General features: G+C 42.1%; 1 protein-coding gene across 11 annotated transcripts in view; it reads right to left on the minus strand.

Moving 5' to 3' along the window:
* LOC125446654 (protein PRRC2C-like) overlaps nt 1-24,642 on the minus strand; it is a 125,967-nt gene that overhangs the window by 60,317 nt on the left and 41,008 nt on the right. For 10 of the 11 annotated variants that reach the window (XM_048520389.2, XM_048520388.2, XM_048520384.2 and 7 more), the window contains exons 2-6: nt 15,690-15,865; nt 11,906-12,083; nt 7,019-7,139; nt 4,757-4,829; nt 724-867 (exon numbers count right to left, since the gene is read on the minus strand). In XM_048520389.2, coding sequence (XP_048376346.1) covers nt 724-867; nt 4,757-4,829; nt 7,019-7,139; nt 11,906-12,083; nt 15,690-15,804 — 631 coding nt within the window. In that variant the 5' untranslated portion in view covers nt 15,805-15,865. The remainder of the gene's footprint in view (nt 1-723; nt 868-4,756; nt 4,830-7,018; nt 7,140-11,905; nt 12,084-15,689; nt 15,866-24,642) is intronic. The other variant, XM_048520381.2, reaches the window with a different exon arrangement.

The raw sequence follows: 24,642 nt of genomic DNA on the forward strand, positions 1-24,642 counted from the left end.
GTTCCTTTCGTAGAATTTTACAGTACAGCAGCAGAGCATTCAGCCAACTGCATCTGTATGAGACACCAGCTGGTCTCTTTCACTAGCTCTGGTTCCTTCGCACTCTTTAGAACCAGCCCCAGTCTGTGCAAAGATGGACAATGTCCAATTTGTCGCTTCTGTATGGGCATCCATCGTTTGTACATCTCTAGAGCAACATAGTTAGACAGACTGGCATAAAAACCTCACTTACCAATGATCACAAATAAATCTAATGTAGGTAGATCATTCAGCTCTGGAGTCTTTTCCAAACAATCATCTGTATCTTGGCTTCATTCACTCCCCTAGTTCTACAACTCCCTTGATTAGCAAGATGAGGTTCAGTTTTGAAGGTTTGAGTGATCCAAGAGCCTCAACTACATGGGAAGGAGAAAGTCTCAAATTTCAATTTCCTCCTGGGATAAATGATCCTCTCTGTAATTTGAATTGCATAAGAAAACACCGACTTTCATTTCACAGCTGGAGAACACCCACTTGCTTTTTTTTTGGCTTCCCAAACTACCTCATCTCATATTATAAAGCAAAAGAAACAAAACATTGACATCCATGGAAAAAGCAGCATTTTGATTCTATATGACCAACTAGTTTCTTTAAAAAAAATGCAGAGCTTTAATGTAGCCATACTTTAAACTTTAAAAAAAATCCAAAAAGCAAAATCACGTGCAATGGAGGAGAAATGCTTACTTTGAGGGCGGAGGCTTGGTCCTGGCCCATACGACTGATCTGCAATGTCCCTTTCTCTGCCAACTTTGTCCTGATCTCCAGCCGCTTGCAGGGTTGGAAATTCCTCGCGAGAGAATGGCGACTGTTGGTTTGATCCCTTTCCACCTGAATGCAAGAGGTTTTCACTTTTTAAAAAAACAAGTCCATCCAATAGCAAACTTCCACAAACTAACATTAAAGTAGCCCCTTGCAAAGTTTTCCATACAACGATTTATTTCATTATTTCAAAGAATCACGAATCACAATGCTGCCGCACAGGAGGCAACCATCCGGCCCATTACGCCAGCCTCATATTTCTATATTAGAGATGTCTAAATACTTTCACTTCACTGTTCTCTGCCCGAGTGTTTTGACAATTTCTCTCCAACTTTTTATCCATTTATCTTTTGAAACAAATTGAGTCGGCTTTCACGACTTTTTCAGGCAGTGGATTCTTTGCATGACGAAATATCCATATGCCATGCTATGCTAACAATGTTCCACAAATAGCAATGAGACAAGCAATTAATTCACTTTTTGGTTCAGACTTGAGGGGGGAAGAAATACTGGCCAAGATACAGGAAAAGTTCTTTGGTCATGAAATAGTGCTGGGGAATCTTAAAACATCCAAAGGCGAGGTCACACCTTAACTTATTTTCTGAAGGACCAGAATACCAATTAATACAGGAGTCATCTTGTGTACACAACATGCATCAACCAGATCACGCTGCAAGTCTCAATCTCGTGCCTGAATCGAGCCAGAGGAGAATAAGCCAAGTAGACACGTCACAAGCATAAATCGTACCGGTCTCAGAAAATGCAAGTACCAGTTTCAAGTCTCAAACAACATGTCTCCTACATTATCTTTAGTAGTATTTGAAGATGGAGGCTTCAAACCAGCATTTGATACTCTGAACTGAAGTTGGGCAACTTTATATTATTTTGGACAAACAGCATCAATGTAGGGGGCAGATCTTAATATTAGATGGGCTAGCTAACAACTTCCTTGGAAATACAAAACAGGAGACTTAGGCTATTCAGCCCTTCAAGCCTGCTCCATCATTATAATCCATGGCTGACCATCCAATGCAACAGCATGTTCCTGCTTTCCATCTGTATCCTTTAATCTCAAAATGTTTTGGCCTGGACAGTTTTCTATAGTAGCAAATACTACAGGCTCACCATTCTGGGCAAAGGATTACACCCCATCTCAGTCCTAACCAGTACAGCTCTATCCTCAGACTGCGACCCCGCTTCGAGACTCCCTGGTATCAGGAATATCCTTCTAACTACCCAATCTAGTTCTGTTAGAATTTTATAGGTTTAATGACTTCCTCCATCATTCTTCCAACTCCAAACAGAATCTTAACCAATTCAACCTGTCCTCACGTCAGTTCTGTCATTCCAGGAAATCAGTCTGGTAAACCTTCGCTACACTCCGTCTATAGCAAGAGCAGAAAAGGAGACAAAAATTGGACAAATATCCCATGTGTGGTCTCACAACAGCCCTTCATAACTGCAGCAAGATACCCGTGCTTCTAGCCTCAGATCCTCTTGCTATGAAGGCCAATACACTGTGCACCTTCTTTACTGCCTTCTGCATCCACATGCTCACTTTTTAACAATTGGTGTAGGAGGACACCCAGGTCTCATTGTATATTACTCTCTCTCATGAGCCAGATAATCATCTGCCTTCTTATTTTCACTATCAAAGTGGATAACCTCATTTATCCCCTTATCTGTCATGCCTTTTCTCAGTCAGTTTGTACAAACCAAAATGCAACAGCTCAGCATCCGCCTCACAGCTCACCCTCCCATCCAGCTGTCTCACCGGGAAATTGAGAAATTACTTTTATTTTCCCCAACCAGTCGTTTATTGATTGTGAATAGCGGGAGTCCTGGCACAGATCCTGGCCAGATTTCAACAGTCACCTTCTTCCATTTTGAAAAAGACCTGTTTATTCCTACCCTTTGCTTTTTATCTGCCAACCAGTTCTCTAACCATCTCAGTACATTAAGCCCACTCCATGCGCTGTAATTTTACATACTAATTCTTTTGCTGGACTTTGTCAAAAGCCTTCTAAAAGTCCAAATAAACCACATCCACTGGCTTTCGTAATCAATTCTACTAGTTACATCAAAGAAATCCGGTAGATTTGTCAAGCATGATTTCTCTTTTGTAAACCCACAATGATCAGCTGATCAGTGCTCAGCTCTTAATCCTTTTATAATGGAATCTAGCATTTTGTCCATTATTGAATACAGGTTGACTGGTCTATAAATTCCTGGTTTGCTTTCTGCCTGCCTTCTTAAATACTGGGTATAGTGAGTACAGAATCTTGGAAGATGACCAATATATCTACTATTTCTAGGGTCACTTAAAGTACCTGGAATGTAGGTTATCAAGACCAAGGGATTTATCAACCTTGAATCCTATCAAATTCCCCTACACCATTTCCTTACGAACGGAGATTGCCTTCAGTATCTCCCTCTCACTAAACGCTGTGATTCCCAGTATTTCTGCGTCCTCCTTTAATGAGTACAGGGCCAGGGTATTTAATTAGTCAGCCATTCCTTTGTTCACCATTACAATTTGCCTTTCACCGTGAAGATATTTAGCTTAAGAATGAACAATTGTTGCAGTTCACTCGTGCACTCTTGGATCCTACTCACAGAATCAACTAACTCACTTCATCCTGGTGGAAAATTCTATATTATGGTTCCTCATTCCCAACGGTCCTCAGCTAGATTGTCAAACTCTTCCATGCTCATTGCATAATACCCAGTCTAGGATGGCCTGTTCTCTCGTTAGTTTCTCAATATATTTGTCTAGAAAACCATCCTATATATACTCCAGGAATTCCTCCTCTGCTGTATAATCACTAGTCTGATTTTCCCCCAATCTCTATACAGATAAAAGTCAATTACAAATATCTCTCTCTATTGCATGCACCTCTAATTTCCTGCTTTATGCAGTTTTGGGGTCCACATACAACCCCTAATTCCTTTTGCCCCTTTTGTTTCTCATACATAAACCTATGAGGTCAGACTTTCCTGATAGATACACTTTTTGAATAAGTCCATGAAATTACATTTATTTTACTGTAAAGGTAGTTATTTCAAAAAAACGAGTACTCACCTTAACACCAAGCAACATAGCCACTATAATAAAACCAACCAATCAGGTCACAACACTGACATCACAATAGCGTCTCTGATCAGATTATTTCAGTTATTATTTCCAGCTTAAAAGAAATATTAAGATGCACAAGCTGTATGAAACACTCTTTCAATTCTTGAATTGGACAGTGACTTAAGACTGTTTACTTCTAGGGCCAAGGTTCATAGCCATCTGATAAAGTCTGTGCCAATCTTCTACCTTACTCAAGAGTGGCCAAGGATAGTGGAAAAAGTGGTCCAAGACAAAACAGACCTGAGTTTGCGAAGAAAACTAGAAAACTGCTGTGCATTTCACAATCCTGTGCCAGACCAAGGTGTCAAACTGGCAAGTATTTCACTGCCAGCACCTCATTTCAGAATTCTACACTCAAATATCTTTTCATCTATCATTGGTGTCTAGTTTAAATCCAAACCCCAATGAAACTACATGTCCTTCATTATTCTCAGAATCAATTTTACTGGTGTAGGCACAAACCCTAGCTTAACTTAACCTATCTGTACATGGGCAAAAGGCCTGTCGTGCAATCTGCTGAGAACACAAAACAAGGTAACGAAGGTGGAAACAGAAGAAATTTTCATAAGCACACAGGCACACTTCAAGGCTACAGCGCTATTGCCAACCTTTGCCAATAACCGAGCGGAGCAAGTCAGCTGAAATCAGATGTCATCAAATGAGTTAATAAAGTGAAATATTTAATTCTCAATTCCAAATACTGTCAATTGAAAATTGGAATATTTAACATACTGCAGAAATGTACTGCAGACTGTCATGATTCCAGTTGAACTGAATCGTTCCCTTTGCAAGCTCTATTTTGACAGGTTGATTTAAACTCACCATCTCCTTGTGCACCATGTGTAACACTCGCCTGTGCCCATGATTTTGTTCCGCTTTGTACTGAAGGGGTGGCCTGTAATTAACAGAAATAAATAGGCAATTGACCACCAGAAATTTTGTTGTTTGGTCAGCAAGTGCTTTCAACATGCCTTGGAATAGACACATCATTTGCTCGCAAGCTAAAGAGATAGTTCGTCAGATATCCAAAGATGCAGTTACAATATTTAGACTGGGGCTTGGGAAGAAGCATGAAAGATATCGATGGCCCATTTGGGGATTTTACAATATAGGGAACACCCTTTAAGCCCACGGTCTCAGGAGAAAAGAGCTGGTACAATCCACCAGCTCCCTGCAATTCTTCTCTTCAATACATCTCCAATTCAATTTTGTAAGTTACCAGTCAGTCAGTCAGTCAGTCAATCAATCTACATTCAGCAAACTCCAAGTCCGCATAATTCATTCTGTAAACAAACATCTTGCTTCCCCTTGACACCTTTAGACATTCTATTATATTTTTATGGTCCACCTGTTGTTTCCATGGTGATAAGATCAATTTATCTTTATTAACCCTACTTAATCTCCTGCTTCCTCCAAAACAACAAAAAAAATGCTAACGTCTCCAGGTCTTTCTATAAGCCACATCTCCAGACTCAGATAAAATCTCAGTGCGCTGTCCCCAAGACGGAAGCAAAAATAAAGGACACGGTCTTAAAAAGGGAAGAGGTAAACATTTTTTTTGTAAAAGAAGAAACTTTAAGGCAGTATATAGACACAACATAGGCCAAGTGCGGAAAAAAAAATCTATGAAAGTTCACAAAGATCTGCAGCCATTTAGTATGGATTTAGCAAACGTAAACAACATTTTAAAAAATTAAATAAATTAGATTACGTACAATCTAAGTTTAAAAAAGCCCAGTTGTGTATGTGCAATGCTAATACCATAGTGCATCCTTTGGCATTGCTTGGCAAATAATGAAGCAATTCTGTCAGCAACTATTCAGAAACACAAACTAAAAGTCGCATTAAGATATATCTTTTGAAATAGGATTGTGCTCCTCTGATGCTGCTTGGCCTGTGTTCATCCAGCTTCACACTTTGTTATCTCTGATTCTCCAACATCAGCAGTCCCCATTATCTCTGATCCAATTTTCTTTCAACCTTATTTTAGCAAGAAAAACACACACAGTCTCAACTCTTCCAATCCAACAGCAAAAACTGAAATTTCTCATCCTAGGAACCATTCCCATGAATCTTTTTCTGCTCCCACACCATCCTTCTTAAAGTGCAATGTTTAGAAATGGACAACATACAACAGCTGTTCCAAAAGTTGTTTACTCAACCCAAAACATTAACTCTGCCTTTTCTCCGTAGATGCTGCCAGACCTGCTGTCTTTTTCCAGCAAATTTGTTTTTGTTTCTGACTTCCAACATCTGCAGTTCTTTGGTTTTTTTGGCAACATACTCCAGTTAAGAATGAAACAAAGTTTAATGCAAATCTAGTAACTTCACTGCTTGCACACTCTTCACCTTCAATGATAACACCCAGGAAGTTGTATGCTTTGTTAACCGCTCTTTCAATCTTACCTGTCACCTTCGATGTTTTATGTATATTTACACCCAGGTCCCTCTGCTCCTGCACCTCCTTGCACACTTATTTTATGCTGCCTAACGGTTTCATTTCTCTCTTTCATTCATTAAATTTCATTTGTCACTTGCCCCTCTCATTCATCAACCTGTCATCTTGACTTTTTATACCTTTTCTTGAACAAGGGTCTAACACTGAAAATTCTGTAGTTCTCTGGCACCCCAAATGAGTTTAAGAGAGACTGAGACACAGTTTTTCTCAGCATACTTGTTTTCATCTTATCTTGTGCCAAATGTTGGCCAGCAAAACAAAGCTACAATCCTTTGACATTCATCCAAAAATATTTCTAAGTTTTGTTTTGCGGGGTCGGGGGGGGTTGTCAATTCAACACTTCATCCAAAGGATGATGCCTCCTCCTCAATGATGGAGGCACTCCTACACTGTTCCATAGTGTGTCAGTCTGGGCTGGGCTTGAATCAGTAATCATCAGATCCACAAACCAACTATTTCGCGGTTGGGTGGCTTGCAGGGAAGAGGAAAGGAATAGTGAGAAGACCGTGAGGGGAAGAACATCCCTGATGTATGGCAAAACAAAAATACTAAATATGCTTACTGGCAGTCTCGACAATAGCCACAAACTAATACAATCACAAACTCAAATCACAAGTACCACCCACCTCCTGTGGAGCTGCTACCACTGCTGTTGCTGCTGCTGGACGTTTCGGCTGACTGGAGCCAGACGTCTGTGAAGCCGGCGGCAGCTGCAATTCCGGCTGCTGAGCTGTCGATGCATCGGTACTGAAATTAATGAAGGACAATGTTGAAGTACTGAGTCCAAGTTTTCATCCACCACAGACTTTATCACTCAAAATTGTAGAGGAAGGAGAAACAGAAAATACACCATTAAAAGGGGGATCAGCCAAGGTCTAAATTATGGTTACCAAGATCGAACATGAATTCAAATAGGTACTCAACACTGGAGAGTGCACCAATGGCCAAGGGAAAAAAAATGTATAGAGTCAGGGTCAGAAATGCGGTCACAAGAGGAGATATAATAGATAGAAATATCTACTGTCTATCCTTTTAAGACCCGAGAGCAGCAGTGACCCAGCAGCAAGGATTGGTGATGAACAAACAGACCAGGTTCAAACAGATTCCACACCGTTGCAGAATCTCTGGAGACAGGGCACAGGCCTCTTAAGCAGTCCAGTATACTAAATCCCCAAAAGAGACTCACTCACCCTCACCGCAGTTGTGGCCATTTTTTGCTGTACACAATGACCCCAAGAGAGTCATTCACGTCCCCTTGTTTGAACAGTGACATCGCAAAGTGTCCAGCCCTTCATATCTTAGCGGGGGGGGGGGGGGGGGGGGGGAGAAACGAGACGAGGAGGAGGAGTTGCTGTTGCCAAAAGGAACGTACCTTGGTGTTTAGCTTTGAAATGATAAGCTGCACATTGCTTTTGTGGAATGTGTATCCTACTCATCCCCACGGCCCAGTGACAACATAGATAATTTGATTTCAATGCATAAAACTGGGATGCACAAAGTAGCACTGGTGCAATTAGGGCAGTAGAGTTGAAAATAAGCAGTCTTAGTGATGGTAGGAATGAGGGGTGAAAAGCTCATCTAAGGATCAAATGCACCATTCAAGATTTAAACAAGTGGCTTAGCCTCAGGTGTTCTCAGAGAGACTGAGAACAGTTGTAGTTAGGAAACAGACAAATGTAGGGCTGACCTTATTAAATGATGGAAGAAAACCCATAGGACAGGTTTACTTTTTGGGTGGGAGATGCAAATGGTACTGTCCTGCCAAAAAGGCTGTGCAAAGTGAAGACATTTCATCTTATCCTAGACCACACACACACACACACACACACACACACACACACGCCAGGCCAGTATTTAAATTCCACCTGCAAATCTTTCCCCAACTGTGGGCATCAAATAAAGCCTCAATTACTTTCTTCTCCATATACTTGCTCAGTTGTTCCTTAAAAGCATACATACTATTTGCTTTAATCCACTTGTGGCAGCTAGTTCAACAATTTTACTACTGTGGCTAAAGAACATTTTTCTGCATTCCCTACTGGATTTCTTGGTGACTATCTAACAGTGATGGTCTCTAGTCATGCGGTACCCCACAAGATGAAATATTCTCTCAAGACCTAAGTTTTCAAAACCTTTCATAATTTTAAAACTCTCAGATCGTAGGAACTGCAGATGCTGGAGAATCTGAGATAATAAGGTGTGGAGCTGGATGAACACAGCAGGCCAAGCAGCATCTATGGAGCAGGAAGGCCAACATTTCAGGCCTAGATCCTTCTTCAGAAATTTGTGAAGAAGGGTCCAGGCCCAAGGCCCAAAACGTCAGCCTTCCTGCTCCTCTGATGCTGCTTGGCCTGCTGTGTTCATCCAGCTCTACACCTTGTTATCTCAATTTTAAAATTTCCTATCTTTGATCATTGAAGCCCTCTTTTCAAATGCAGCTCAATTAATCATTTCCTAATACCTCATACCCAAGTATTTTTGGTACTTTCCTGTAAGTCACCTCTGTATGGTCTCCAAAGTAGATTTTAATATAGTGATCAAGGCTGCACACTGGTCGAACCAACATTTGATATAGGGGTTTAAGTTTTCCTTTCAAGTCTATCCCTAGAGAGAAGCCACCTAGTGTTTGGGCTTTTGTTACACCCTTACTGACCTGCAATAAGCAGTTGTTATATTCTTGGATCAATTTATTCCTCTAACCCACCCTGACTGGCACCTTCTGAGGAATAAGTGACATCCATAATCTTCCTCCCATAACGCAAGACTCCATTTATCAGCGTTCAATTTCATTTGTTAATTATCTTGCATAATGAGGAAACACCACAAAATTGTATATTTGATGTATACAATCCTAATTTGTTTGCTAAACCAAAGTCCCAAGTAATGTTCTGGGGACGCTTGCTCAAGTCCTGTCACACAGATGGCAGACTTTGAATTCAATAAAAATCTAGAATTAAGAGTCTAATGACCATGAAACCATATTTGATTTTTGGAAAAACTCATCTGGTTCATTAATGCTTAGTTTTGGGAAGAAAACTGCTCGCCTTAGTCAGGCCTGCACGAACTCCAGATCTGCCAAAATATGGTTCACTCTTAACTGCCTTCTGGGTATTAAATGCTGGCCTAGCCAGCAATGCCCTCATCCCACAGCTGAATATAAAAAAAGTCAATAGCCGTGGTCTCCACACTGATCCTTGTTCAAGAGATGTGTCACCTGTCACTAACTACACTTGATTCCCACATTTGGATCGCTCTTGAAACCAACTATCAATCTATTCAACATCTGGTCCTTTGCATCCACATTCTCTATTGCATTTATTAATCCATTACGACATCTCATTGAAGCCTTGTGAGAACCGATGAGCTTTGACAATGCTATGGCTTTAAGAGGTCAGAAACCAGACAACACCAGGTTATAGTTCAACAGATTTATTTGAAATTACAAGCTTTCATCAGATGAAGGGACAACGCTCCAAAAGCGTGTAATTTCAAATAAACTCGTTGGACTATAACCTGTTGTTGTCCGATTTCTGACATCATCTACCCCAGTACAACACCGGCACCTCCAAATCGTGGCTTAACAGTGCATTTTATCCTTTTTGAGATGTTTTGAGGCAGGGTGCTGAGCTGTATATTTCAATACAAAGCAAGTAAAAAGCTGAGGCCTTGGGTTTGTTTTTAAAATTTGGAACATAGAAGCAGCCTGAAATGGGTGGGGTCAAGTTCCTCCTGACCCAAGGTTTTTAGTTTTCAGTAGTATCACTTCTTGCTTTACTCGGTCACAATTTTCTCGATGTTTTTTTCCTCTTTGACTGAAGAATTGCATGAGATAGTCTATTTTACTGAATTTGCCTTTGCCAAGGGTGTGTTTATGGGCTGTTACTATTTTTGGAACAGTTACTGTTTAGTAGCTAAATAAATCTATTATTCTGTTGAATTTTCTAATAGAGTTAAGTGGTCCCAATTTCTTCTTTTTGTTGTATTTTAACTATATAGTATATGAAAAAAGTCCATTTTGCTTCAAATCTGGTAGTTTGCCTGACTGAATTGCATCTAGAATGCCTTGCCTGACACTTGCCTTTCAACTAAGTAATTAGCCTAGACCCTACCTTATGTTTTGAGGGGGTTTTGGTCTGGTCTGGTCTGTAAGAGCCTAAAAAAATTGACCACCTTTTTTAAGGCAGGTTATATAACACCTCTGGGTTAGATGGTAGTTGAACTCCAACCTGCAAAATCTAAAGCTGCACCATTCAGACCCAATTAAGCCTGGCTGCATCAGAGACAGTGGACTGCATTTTAAAAGAACTCCAAAGTGGTTTCATTTTGAGAAAAATTACCTTCCATTGTTCAATTTGCTTGTGTGGTGGACCAAAACGGCAATGGTGTAAAAAGGTGGAGCTTGCACAAGACAAATCACAGACACTGGGTAGATTGTCTGTCCACACACTACGGTCCCCAAAGCCAGGAAAACTTCAGGCAATCCTAACTGCTTGCCCCATTACTGCACAATTCTTCAGTGAGTTTTGTTTGTAAATTTTTCAAAAACAGCAACAAATACGTGGCATTAAGCAAACTGGAAATCATAACTTATCATAGCTCAAACATAAGTTTTGAAGATTGGGAAGGAGCAAGTGGCCATTTCACCTGCAATACTATTTCAGCCTAAAATCAAGACAAATTCCAGGAGTAGTTAAAAAAACGGTCAGAACAGGTACTTGCTATTTCCTGCTGGTGCAAAAAAGCTTACTCCAAGATGTAGCATTATAGCTTCTAAGAAATTGATTCCTAGGCTATTCCAGCTCCACTGCTTTCACAGAAGCTCACTTAACATGTTAACTGATGTTTGAGAGCAGCATTTCTCAATGCAAGTCCCAAATTTGTCATTTGCAAATTTATACATGTCTGACTCCTGGTACTGACTAACCAAAAATATTTGTAGAAACCAGCAAGAGACAAGCTCACAAAAACAAAGATGGAACGGGTAAAAAGTGGGAAGTGTCTTGACTTGAAGCATAAGTAAATGAAACTTTCAACATTACAGAGATAACTAATGTGAGCTAATGATTCACTATATCAAAAGTGGTCATGTATGAGGCAGTGTAAGTGAAAAGATTACTATATGTCAGGAGCAAATGTATTCTAGAAAATTATTGCTTAGGTGAGGAAAATGTAGACAGGCAGCCAACACATTAAAGGCACTTCATTCCCACCACACAGATAGAAGGAAATGAGATACAGCGATAAGATTGAAAGTAGGATTGATCAAATAAAGACAGCCTCAGATGGGGCTTATAGTTCTTTTACTGCTTGAAAAACCCATTCACATCCTTCATCGTTTTGCAAAAGGGTGATAAGCTAATGGTAAAATTCCAATACAATTGGAGGGCTTAAATAAAGTACTGAAAACTGGCTACAGAGTGTCAACCATTATGCATTAATATCATGTAAATAAGAACTTGGCACAGCTGCAAGTCATAACACTGAAGGGCAGTGCATGTAGCCAAAATACTTACCTCTTTTGGTCTTGTGATTCTTGCTTGCTTGCCCATCCTGTTCCGTCTTTTGGTACTAAAGAAATATTGGGGTCATTGCCTTTATTTTCCGCTTTTAAACTTGGTAGGTTTGCAGGGGGCGGCATGCGCCGAGCAGCGGCAACTTTACCGAGACTCTGCAATCCATGACGTGCGGTGACTGGCAAAAATGAGAGAAAAACAAAATAAATTTAATCAAACTTACAACAGCTGCCTTACAAGGAATCATTACAATGGAAGTAGACTGTAGAGACAGCAGAAAAATATCAGATCTGAGCTTCTGTACAGAATACTAACCTGCACCATCAGGTTCCAGTTGCAACTTTCACCCAAAAGGTTGCACCTTTACTCAAAAAATAGGTTAATGGAAAGCAAGTCCAAACAACAAAACAGCAGTCTAATCAATAGTGCTCCTTTTAAAAATGGAAAGTTCATAAAATTTTGCCTCAAATCCCTTTTTGTTTGAAAAGTCTGTTGACTTCAAACAGTGCTTTGCTCTCAAGTCTCAACAGCATCTGCAGTGCCTGGTTTATGCCAGAGGCATGTAGAATGGGAATGATTCAGACTTAATCTGGGTTTCTGTTGAGTTAGCTAATCTCAGGAATTCAAAATAGAGGTAGCTTGCTTAAAGCAAAACTATTCTAGGATTTCACCAAATCTAACGACTCCACAGAATGAAAAACTGCAGGAAGCAGAAGTCTACCTAACACACAGTTGAGTAGAGTAATGTAATAAACAAGTTCCATTGTAGCAACATGCCAAGTATATCTCAATGACTGGCAGCACTTTGGCTCAGGGTAGTACTGCTACCTCAGTGTGCCAGGGACTCTGGTTTGAATCTAGCCTCAGACAACCATGTGTGGAGTTTGCACATTCTCTGCATCTGTGTGGGTTTCCTCCCACAGCCCAAATATATGCAAGTTTGGTGGATTGGCTATGCTAAAGTGTCCATAGTGTCGAGGGAGGGAAATGCAAGGACAAGGTAGGATGCTCTTTGGATGGTCGGTGAGGACTCGATAAGCCAAATGGCCTGTTTCAACACTGCAGAGATTCTATGATTCTATTATTCTACAATAACAAACAACGTTTCTTATTGATCATTCAAAGCTGGCACATGTAGCTTGTGCTCAACCAGCCCATGCCATCAAACCTCAAAAGTATATCAACCATTTGATGTGATTCTGCTATTGGAACTCATTTATTAATCGAGTGTTAGGAGTTTTCACTGGAAAGCAAATTTAAGATCATCAGCTGGGCTGCCATTGTAATAATTTGCACATGCTGAAAGCATTGCACCCTTTTCCAAATGGCGGGGTCATGCAGATGCCTGGAATCTGCTGCACTCCTTGATCAGTTGGAATCAATTTGCCTTGTCTGAGAATCAAGATTGATAGTTAACTGTTCTTGCTCCATCGCCTTGCTAATCAAGGCGGTGGGGCAAGAATCCACAAACCCAACTGCCCTGGTCGACCCATTGTCTCCGCCTGCTCTTGCCCCACCGAACTCATCTCCACCTATCTGGACTCCATTTTCTCCCCTGTGCTCCAGGGACTCGCTACCTACGTCCGTGACATCACCCATGCCCTCCACCTCCTCCAGAACTTCCAACTCCCCGCACCCCAACACGTTATTTTCACCAAAGACGTCCAGTCCCTACATACCTGAATTCCCCATGCAGATGGCCTAAAGGCCCTCCGCTTCTTCCTAACCCGCAGGCCTAACTAGTCCCCCTCAACCAACATCCTCATCCGTCTAGCCGAACTCTTCCTCGCCCTCAACAACTTCTCTTCCTACAGACAAAGGGGGTGGCCATGGGTACCTGCATGGGCCCAAGCTATACCTGCCTCTTTGTAGGTTATGTGGAACAGTCCCTCTTGCGTACCTACACTGGTCCTAAACCCCACCTCTTCCTTCGTTACATCGATGACTGTATCAACGCCGCCTCGTGCTCCCAAGAGGAGCTCGAACAGTTCATCCACTTCACCAACACCTTCCACCCCAACCTCAAGTTCACCTGGGCCATCTCCAATACATCCCTCACCTTCCTGGACTTCTGTCTCCATATCAGGCAACCACCTAGAAACCAATATCCATTTCGAGCCCACCAACTCCCACAAATACCTAGGATACACCTCTTCCCACCCACCTTCCTGCAAAAATTCGATCCTCATTCCCAATTCTTTCGCCTATGCCGCATCTGCTCCCAGGATGAGACATTCTACTCCCGTACATCCCAGACGTACTCGTTCCTCAAGGACTGCAACATCCCCCCCTGCAGTGGTTGAGAATGTCCTTGACCATGTCTCCTGCATTTCCCACAACTCATCCCTCACACCCCACCCCCGCAATAACCGCCAAAGGAGAATCCCCCTCGTCCTCACATACCACCCCATCAACCTCTGCATACAATGCATCATCCTCCGACACTTCCACTAAAGACATTTTTCCATCCCCACCCTTGTCTGCTTTCCAGAGAAATCACTGTCTCTGGGACTCCCTTGTCTACTCCACACTCCCCTCCAACCCCACCACACCTGACACCTTCCCCTCCAACCACAGGAAGTGCTACACTTGCCCCCACACCTCCTCCCTCACCCCCATCCCAGGCCCCAAGAAGATGTTCCACAATCAGATGTTCACCTGCACACCTGCCAATGCGGTATACTGCATCCGCTGTACCCGTTGTGACTTCCTCTACAAAATCGGGAAAACCAAATGGAGGCTTGGGGACTGCTGTGCAGAACACCTATGCTCGGTTCGCAATAAACAACTGTACCTCCCAGTCGCAAACTATTTCAACTCCCCTCCCCTTCCTCAGACGACGTGTCCATCATGGGCCTCCTGCAGTGCCACAACGATGCCACCTGAAGGTTGCAGGAACAGCAACTCCTATTCCGCTTGGGAACCCTGCAGCCTAATAGTATCAATGTGGATTTCACAAGCTTCAAAATCTCCCCTCCCCGCAGGGCATCCCCAAACTAACCCAGCTCGTCCCCACCTCCCTAACCTGTTCTTCCTTTCACCTATCCCCCCCCCCCCCTCCTATTTAAAGCCGCACCTCCATTTCCTATCTACTAACCTCATCCCGCCCCCTTGATCGGTCCATCCTTCCTGGACTGACCTATCCCCTCCCTACACTCACCTCTACAGGCTCCATCCCTGCCCCTTTAACTTGTGTGTCTCCTCTCCACCTATCTTCTCATCTATCCATCTTCAATCCGCCTCCCCCTCTCTCCCCATTTATTTCAGAACCCTTTTCCCCTCCCCCTTTTCTGATGAAGGGTCTAGGCCCGAAACATCAGCTGTTGTGCTCTTAAGATGCTGCATGGCCTGCTGTGTTATCTCGGATTGTCCAGCATCTGCAGTTCCCATTATCCCAAATCAATACACTCTTCTCATTCTCCATAAAACTGGGCCTCTTTTACCAGTCCGTACCGTACGTTTTAGTTCTGATGAGTGCAAGACAAAATCCTTTCAAATTTTATTCTCCTTTAGCAATGTTTTTAGAAACATAAAAAAAGTTTTGACGGCATCAGGATTTGGTTCTGGTGCAATATACTTAAGGCGGCTGTAGCTTCAGGAATGTAGTAGTTTAAAATGCTATTTTCCAAGAGTATAATATTTGCATCTGAAATGCATGTAATAACAAAACTGTATTAACTAGGAGCATGATTAGATCTGTGCCTAAAGTAAACATGAGCACTGAAGAGGGTAAAGAACAAAGTTCTTAAATGATTTAATCATAATATTAAAATCAGTGGTTTACCTGTGGGTTTCTGGGTTTCTAAGGACTTTCCTTTATAAGTATCAAACAAATTGAGTGACGCGTACTTGGTTTTTCCATCCTTTCCCTTTGCAGTTTGCCCCAAACGATCTGACATCTCGCTGGAAGGTCATTGAGTACGGTGGTTCCTTTAGGCACCCCTTGAAATGTGCCTCCTTCTAAAGGAGAAGGAAAGTTCATAAATAATCTCTCACCAGCATATCTGAATATGGTGTCTTTGTCAATGTATTTCATTAAAACATAGCAATAGTTCAGTGCTTAGTGCAAGCATGATTTTGGTGTTTGGTCAATTTGAAATTGTCTTCCTATGCCCTCCACTAGAAATAGACTATGTCAGGTATCTTTGACAGAAGCATTAAGTTTGTATTGTAACAAGTGATGATCAGCAATTCTTGGGCACAAGGGACCTGCGAGGACGTAGAGGGTAAACAGTGGATTAACTGGTATTTTTGTCAGTAGACGAGTAATCCAAAAGACCTTAGCCAAAGGTTTTGGAAAGGTACAAGAATCCCAGACACATGGTTTAAATTTGAATTTAGTTTTTAAAAAAAAAACGGGAATAAGTAAAAATCAAGCCTAAGTATGACTCACAAGACTATCAACTGTTTTAAAAAAAAAATACATTTGGTTCACTAATGTCCTTTAGGGAAAGAAACCAAAATCATCCGGACTTCATTTAGCTGAAATATGACCAGAATAATTTGGCCAATTTGTAACAACCTTCTGATCACTGAAGAATACACAAGAAATGCTGACAGAGGCAGCAACTCAGACAAATTAAATTAGAAATAAACACAGGAACAGATGGAAGTAAGAAAAAGACAGGTGATTCTACTTAGCAGGCCAGGCAAAGGAGCAGGAAGGCTGACATTTCAGGTCAGGACCCTTCTTCAGAAATGGTCCCAATATGAAACGTCAGCTTTTTTGATCCTCTGATGCTGCCTGGCCTGCTGTGTTCCTCCAACTCCACACTGATCTCTTACTCCAGCACGGGCAGTTCTTACCATCTTTCAGACAATTCTACTTGTAGTTTACAGAATTTCAAACAAATCTAATTTCTAATAACCAAAAGAAAATTGACACAGTAAATAGTATAGATTTTCTCTCAATAGTAGCTTTAGCCAACTCTACGTCCCCTATGGAAAGGGAAGAAGCCAGCATCATTTGTTCACCAGACACTCTAAATGCCTTGCAGAGTCAGACAGTCTCTACATCCTTTACTATGCATGCAAAGTATTCCAGAATTTTCAATGACAGTACACAAGAAGAAAACCATGTAAGGATGTACAATTAGACATTTCAGCAGAATGAAGAATCCCTACAGTGCATTATTCTGAGCAGCCACGTTCAAATCCTTGCCTATGTAAGCCTTCAGGCTGGACCCAAGGAGTCTTAGTTGCTAAAATAATCTTCCATGCCTGGCTGCCAAATGGACTGACCCAACGGGGGAGGCATACTTCTGACTTGATCTGAGCTAGCTGGACTGGTTTGGGTCCTGGTCAGGAGTGGTAAGTCCAAGCTGCTCAGCTAATCCATTCTGCATGGTCCAAGGGCACAAGACCTCCGGTAGTCCCCTTTACACAGATGTAACACTGAATTTTCTGGTCTTTCAGTTTGGTTATGGGAACCTCTGTATTGTTCAAATCTTCTTTGCTGGTAAAGGCAGTCATGTGCACATCATCACTGATCATTGTTGTGGTAACATTGATCAGGCAGGGGGTCATGCTGAGGTTCTAATTTTCAAAAACAGTCCACTCACCTGGCTGCTGCTTTTGATCATTTTCTGGCTTCAATTCTTAATGCATGGATAGTCTTCAATTTCTTTGCCTCGGACGCTACACTGACTGTGCAAATATTTGGTATGCCCAAGGTGACCATGGAATTCGACACTGCATAATTTTACATTAGGATTTCAGGGACTCGTAGGCAGTTGAAGTTTAGCGGCCATTACCAAAGGAGGATCAAGTAAGCAGAGCACAATGAGACTAGAAGTCAGTAACCGCTAACGGAGCAAGTGAATGGAGAACTTTCAAGGCAGGTGGTTGGCAGCACCTGGAGGGACAGGAAAATCCCGAGAGAGGCAGTCAGTAACAGCTTGATGAGCCCAAGGAAGGCATTGCCTATGCTGGAAATTAGGAAATGCAACAATACGAAATTTTATTATTTGGGGTAAAGATCTAATTTATTGCGGAGTTAAATCAGTAATGGTGATAAGGAGAAGCCCTAATTTTTTTAATATAAAATTATAAGGGCGAAGAAGGACGTGAGGGAGACTTACAGTCATATAAAATAGTGTAGGTTAGATGGACTTCAGATTGGTTTCACAGGTTAGTGGCGCATCGAGGGCCGAAGGGCCTGTACTGCACTGTAATGTTTTACATGCAGCTTGATGCTGGGAAAATGGATAAAGCTGGAAGTTGCTGGCACACACATGAAAGCTGAACTCGGGCCTATAAACAAGGGCAATGCCTGCACCAGCAAAAGTGAAGTGGAACAAAGCCTTTGAGGCAGGTGAGGTATTGACAAGCTGAGGGATCAAGCACCATTAATTCTTGAGAGAGAATAAGTGTGGAACAGAGATAAAACAGTACCACAAAAGTAGACCAAAATGAAGAAATGGTAGATAATGAAGCAGTCAGCAATGTAAGTAACAGAGATGATGGGAACTGCAGATGCTGAAGATTCCAAGATAATAAAATGTGAGGCTGGACGAACACAGCAGGCCAAGCAGCATCTCAGGAGCACAAAAGCTGACGTTTCGGGCCTAGACCCCCCTCTGATGAAGGGTCTAGGCCCGAAACGTCAGCTTTTGTGCTCCTGAGATGCTGCTTGGCCTGCTGTGTTCGTCCAGCCTCACATTTTATTATCTAGCAATGTAAGTAAGTAAGCTCTCTAACAGCATATACAAATGCTCATGGAGTCCCATTGCTAACCCAAGAGACTGCAGTACCTGACACAGGTTAGCATCACTGCCACTACTGCTGGTCATATCTTTCTGATGGTAAATTAAGTGACACCATGAATAAGAGATAGGCAAAACATTATTTCAAATACACAGGTAATAGTCTAGGCAAAGACTTCAAAAGAGCAGTATGCACATGTCAAGTTGACTGCCTCCTTCTGTGCTTTAAAGATTCTAATGTTCCTTATGTGTATATGATAGAACATTGCATTATACCAAAAAGCAGGGGGCTCTCTTGGGGTCCTGGTGACATCCATCCTGCAATCCTCATACTTCTGGGCAATTTACTAGATCTTATCTATGCAAATTGCTTGCAAAAATGGTTAATTTGCTGCTAATCATGTTGGATTCCTTCACAATGATATTGTAGCAGAACAAAGGATCACAGTCTAAGAATACACTGTAGGCCATTTAGGCCTGAAATGAATAAATTTCTCCACCTCAGTAGTGAGGTCTATGGAATTCTCTGCCACGGGAAATGTTTGCAACCAAAAACTGAATGGTTTCAAGGAAGAATTAGATATAGTTCATTGGGCTAGAGGGATCAACAGGAATAGGATAATGAGTTGGATGATCAGCTATCATATCAAAAGAGGTTGAAATCTTACCCTGTGCCTATTTTCTATTTATACCCCATATTTCAGAGGAAATAACCATGATTTACTAAAGTTAATCTTTTTTCTCTGCTAAGAATGCAGGTTCTAATGCTGAAGTTTTCTTCTGCCATTACGATTACTCTTTAATCAAATTAGTACAGCCTTCGTGAGCTATTAAATGATTGCTAACTGCAAATCATAGTTTCCTTACAGTATGATGGCAGTCAACTGAATCACGTCCCTGCTGGCCCTTAGAAGGAGCAGTTCACATAACCACATGGTGTCCTTTTCCTCACACTGGAAATTGCAGAAATATTTGCAGCATAGAGAAAAGCCAAAAGGTAAATAAATAATCTGTCTATCATTTCTGCATCCTGAAAACAAAACTCAAGAACATTCAGGGAATCCCATCTTTGAAGCACATGGCTCACTTCCAAAGAGCTGAGAGTCAGGATGCCTACCCAAACACCTTTTAAATAAATTTTGGTAGTGTAGGCTGAAACCCCTTTCAAACAAACAGAACCCCAGTGCTCTAACTCACTTTTTCCTCATCTCTCCCCTACTCCCTTTACAAATCATTGCCACTCCTACTCCAAAGAGATTTAGATTTTTCCCCATCCACTCCATCTTGGCCTGCTGAAACTTGTGCACCTTAAACCAAATCTCTACACAGCATCCTCAATCCAAGTAAAACTACAAGTGATATATAATCCTTCCTGAGAGTTAAAATTTTATGGTCCAGTATCAGATCACGACTGAATTTCAGTTTGAGGGAGGGAAGAGGGGATTCAGGTAGTGTTTTAAACTTCGGTGAAAGTAATTCTGATTACGAATGAAAAGAAACATAGAACATTACAGCACAGTACAGGCCCTTCATCCCTCGATGTTGTGCCGACCTGTCATACCGATCTCAAGCCCATCTAACCGACACTATTCCATGTATGTCCATACGCTTGTCCAATGACGACTTAAGTGTACTTAAAGTTGGCAAATCTACCACCGTTGCAGGCAAAGCGTTCCATTCCCTTATTACTCAGAGTAAAGAAACTACCTCTGACATCTGTCCTATATCTTTCACCCTTCAATTTGAAGCTATACCCCCTCGTGCTCGCCGTCACCATCCTAGGAAAAAGGCTCTCCCTATCCACCCTATCTAACCCTCTGATTATTTTATATGTTTCAATTAAGTCACCTCTCAACCTTCTTCTCTCTAATGAAAACAGCCTCAAGTCCCTCAGCCTTCCCTCATAAGATCTTCCCTCCATATCAGGCAACATCCTAGTAAATCTCCTCTGCACCCTTTCCAAAGCTTCCACATCCTTCTTATAATGCGGTGACCAGAACTGTACACAATACTCCAAGTGCGGCCGCACCAGAGTTTTGTACAGCTTCACCATAACCTCTTGGTTCCGGAACTCGATCCCTGTATTAATAAAAGCTAAAACACTATGCCTTTTTAACAGCCCTGTCAACCTGGGTGGCAACTTTCAAGGATCTGTGTACATGGACACCGAGATCTCTCCGCTCATCTACACTACTAAGAATCTTATCATTAGCCCTGTACTTTGCCTTCTGGTTACTCCTACCAAAGTGCATCACCTCACACTTGTCTGCATTAAACTCCATTTGCCACCTCTCAGCCCAGTTCTGCAGCTTATCTATGTCTCTCTGCAACCTACAGCATCCTTCACTATCGACAACTCCACCAACCTTAGTGTTGTCTGCAAATTTACTAACCCATCCTTCTACGCCCTCATCCAGGTCATTTATAAAAATGACAAACAGCAGCGGACCCAACACCGACCCTTGCGGTACACCACTAGTAACTGGTCTCCAGGATGAGTGTTTCCCATCAACTACCACCCTCTGTCTACTTTCAGCAAACCAATTTCCGATCCAAACTGCTATATCTCCCACAATTCCATTCCTCTGCATTTTGTACAATAGCCTATAGTGGGGAACCTTATCGAACGCCTTGCTGAAATCCATATACACCACATCAACCGGTTTACTCTCATCTACCTGTTTGGTCACTTTCTCAAAGTCATCAATAAGGTTTGTGAGGCACGACCTACCCTTCACAAAAACGTGCTGACTATCCCTAATCAATTTATTCTTTTCTAGATGATTACAAATCCTATCCCTGATAAGCTTTTCCAACACTTTACCAACAACTGAGGTAAGGCTCACTGGTCTATAATTACCAGGGTTGTCCCTACTCCTCTTCTTGAACAGGGGTACCACATTTGCTATCCTCCAGTCATCTGGCACTATTCCTGTAGACAATGACAAGTTAAAGATCAATGCCAAAGGCTCGGCCACCTCCTCCCTGGCTTCACAGAGGATCCAAGGACAAATCCCATCCGGCCCAGGGGACTTATCTTCCCCCTCTGCAGGATTTCTAATACCTCTTCCTTGTGAGCCTCAATCCCACCTAGTCTGGTAGCCTGTACCTCAGTATTCTCGACAACATTGTCGCTTTCGAGTTTAATGTGAACAGGCAAATTACTGGAGAGAGACAGGTCAATAGAGGGACAAGGCACACTCTCCCAGGATATTTCACAAGAGGTACATTCCCATAAAAAGGAGGAGGGAAGGATCTACCATCTATGATTAACTAAATCATAGAACAAAGCAGAGTGAGACCACTTGCCCCAACAAGTCTGTACTGACCCTCCAAACAGCACCCCACCCACGGCCTCCTCCATTTTACCCCCATCACCCATTTCCAATGGGCAATTTAGCTGGCCAATCCACCTAAACCTACCCATCTTTGGACTGTGGGAGGACAATCTGAGCACCCAGCAGAAACCTATACATACACCAGGGCAATGTCCAAACTCCACATAGACATAGTGACCCAAAGGCAGTGCTCGGCAGCAGTGCTAACAACCAAGCCACTGTATCATGCGTGTGCTACACTTACTTAAAGTGACAGGATCAAATTACAAGGAAAAAACATTTTACAAAGTTGGGTAGCAGGTCAGAGGTTTAGACAGAACATTCGTAGTTTAGTCATTCTTATTGAACGACTTAAGCTGTTCTAAAAGGGTTTATTAAAAGACAAAAAAAAAATTATTCATCCATGGCGTGTGTGTTTTGCTGGCTAGGCCAATATTTGTTACCCATCCCTAATTGCCCAGATGGCTGTCAAAGAGTCAGCCACATTGTTGTGGATTTGGAGTCGCATTAGGCCAGACCAGGTAAAGATGGTAAATTTCTTTCCTGAAGGACTTAGTGAACCAGATGGGTTTTCCCTATCAACCAACTATGGACTCATTACCATCATTCTCATCAATTCAAGATTATTTCATTGGATTAAAGTTTCACCATCGACTCTGGAGGGGATTCAAATTCCAGTGCCCACAACATTACCTGGGTCTCTGGGTCAGAAAAGTCTAGTGATAATACCACTAGACCATCATGTCCCCTGTAAAAGCACTAGAAAAAGCTAACCAAACATTTAAAGACAGTGTTTTTATAAATATTTTTGGAGACAGTTAAAGAGAGCACTGCTCCAATAGAAATGAGCCTGGGGAGTTAATACGGGAAAATAAAAATAGTGACAGATGAAGCAGACAGTTATTTTCAGAGTCTTTAAAAGACAATGGTGCAGCATGGTGGCTCAATGGTTAGCACTGGTGCCTCACAGGGCCAAGGTGCCAGGTTTGATTCCACCCTGTGGCAACTGTTGGACAGCACAAAAAAAGGGATGAAATAGCTTTGGCAAATAGGGTTACGGAGAATCCAAAAGGGATTCTACAAAATACATTAAATGACAAAATTGCAACAAGGGAGAGAATAAATCCCCTTAAAGATCAGCAAGGCAACCTGTGTGGAATGGCAGGAGATGGGAGATATAAGAAGAGTATTTTGAATCAGTGTTTACTGCAGAGAAGGATGTGGAAGATAGAGAACATGGGGAAATAATTATCGACATCTTGAAAAATGCCCAAATTACAGGTGGTTCCGGGCAGCTGAAAGGTGGATAAATCCGCAGTACCTGAGCAGGTGCACCCTAGAGCTCTGGGAAGCTCGGAGAATGATTACTGGGTCCCTTGCTGAAACATTTATATCACTGACAGCCACAAGATGTAGAAAACTGGAGGGTGGCTAATGTGGTGCCACTATTTAAATATAGGTGGTAAAGAATGGCCAGTGAACTACAGACTTGAGAGTCTGACATCAGTGGTGGGCAAGCTGTTGGAGGGGCAGGATGTGTATGTCTGGAAAGGCTAGGACTGATTAGGGATAGTCAACATGGCTGCGTGCATGAGAAATGGTCGCTCATGAACTTGAGTTTTGAGTAGTAACGAAAAGGATTGATGAGAGCAGAGCAGTTGACTTCAGTAAGGCGTTCGACAAGGTTTCTCATGTTAGACTGGTTAGCAAGGTTAGATCATATGGAATACAGGGAGAACTAGCCATTTGGATACGGAACTGGCTCAAAGATAGAAGACAAAGGGTGGTGGAGTGTTGCTTTTCAGACATGGATTGGTGCTGGGTCCACTGCTTTTCATCATTCACATAAATAATTCGGACATGAACCAGAGGACTTACCATGGTTAATATGTTTGCAGATGACACCGAAACAGGTGGTGTAGTGGACAGCGAAGCAGGTTAGCTCAAGATACAACGGGTCCTTGACCAGGGGGACCAACGAGTAGCAGACAAAGTTTAATTTAGATCAATATGAGGTGCTGCGTGTTGGAAAGGCAAATTAAGGTAGTAATTATATACTTAATGGTAAGGTCCTGGGGAGCATTATGAACAAAGAGACCTTGGGCTGCCGGTTCATAGTTCCTTGAAATGGAATTGCAGATATACAGGATAACGAAGGCAACGTTTGGTGTGTTATGTTTGTTTTTGTCGGTCAGTGCACTGAGTATAGGAGTTGGGAAGTTATGTTGTGGCTGTAAAGGACACTATTGGAATACCGGTCTCCCTGAAAGACAAGAAGGATATTGTGAAACTTGAAAAGGGCTCAGAAAAGATGGACAAGGATGTTGCTAAGGCTGGAGGGTCTGAACTATAGGGAGAGGCTGAAAAAGACTAGGGCTAATTTCCCTAGAGTATGGGAGGCTGAGGGGTGACCTTATAGAGGTTTATAAAATCATGCAGGGCATGGATAGGGTAAATAGACAAGGTCTTTTCTCAGGGTGGGCAAGTCCAAAATTAGAGGGCACAAGTTGAAGGCAACAGGGGAAAGATTTTGAAAATAAAAAAAATCTAAAAGGGCAACCATCCCATGCAGAGGGTGGCATGAGTTGCCACAGCAAGTGATGGAAGCTGATATAATAACAATATTTAAAATGCATCTGGATGGGTACATGAATAGGAAGGGTTAAGGGGGATATGGGCCAAACTCCAGCAAATG

This window comes from Stegostoma tigrinum, chromosome 34 (assembly GCF_030684315.1).
Source record: "Stegostoma tigrinum isolate sSteTig4 chromosome 34, sSteTig4.hap1, whole genome shotgun sequence".
Lineage (NCBI taxonomy): Eukaryota > Metazoa > Chordata > Chondrichthyes > Orectolobiformes > Stegostomatidae > Stegostoma > Stegostoma tigrinum.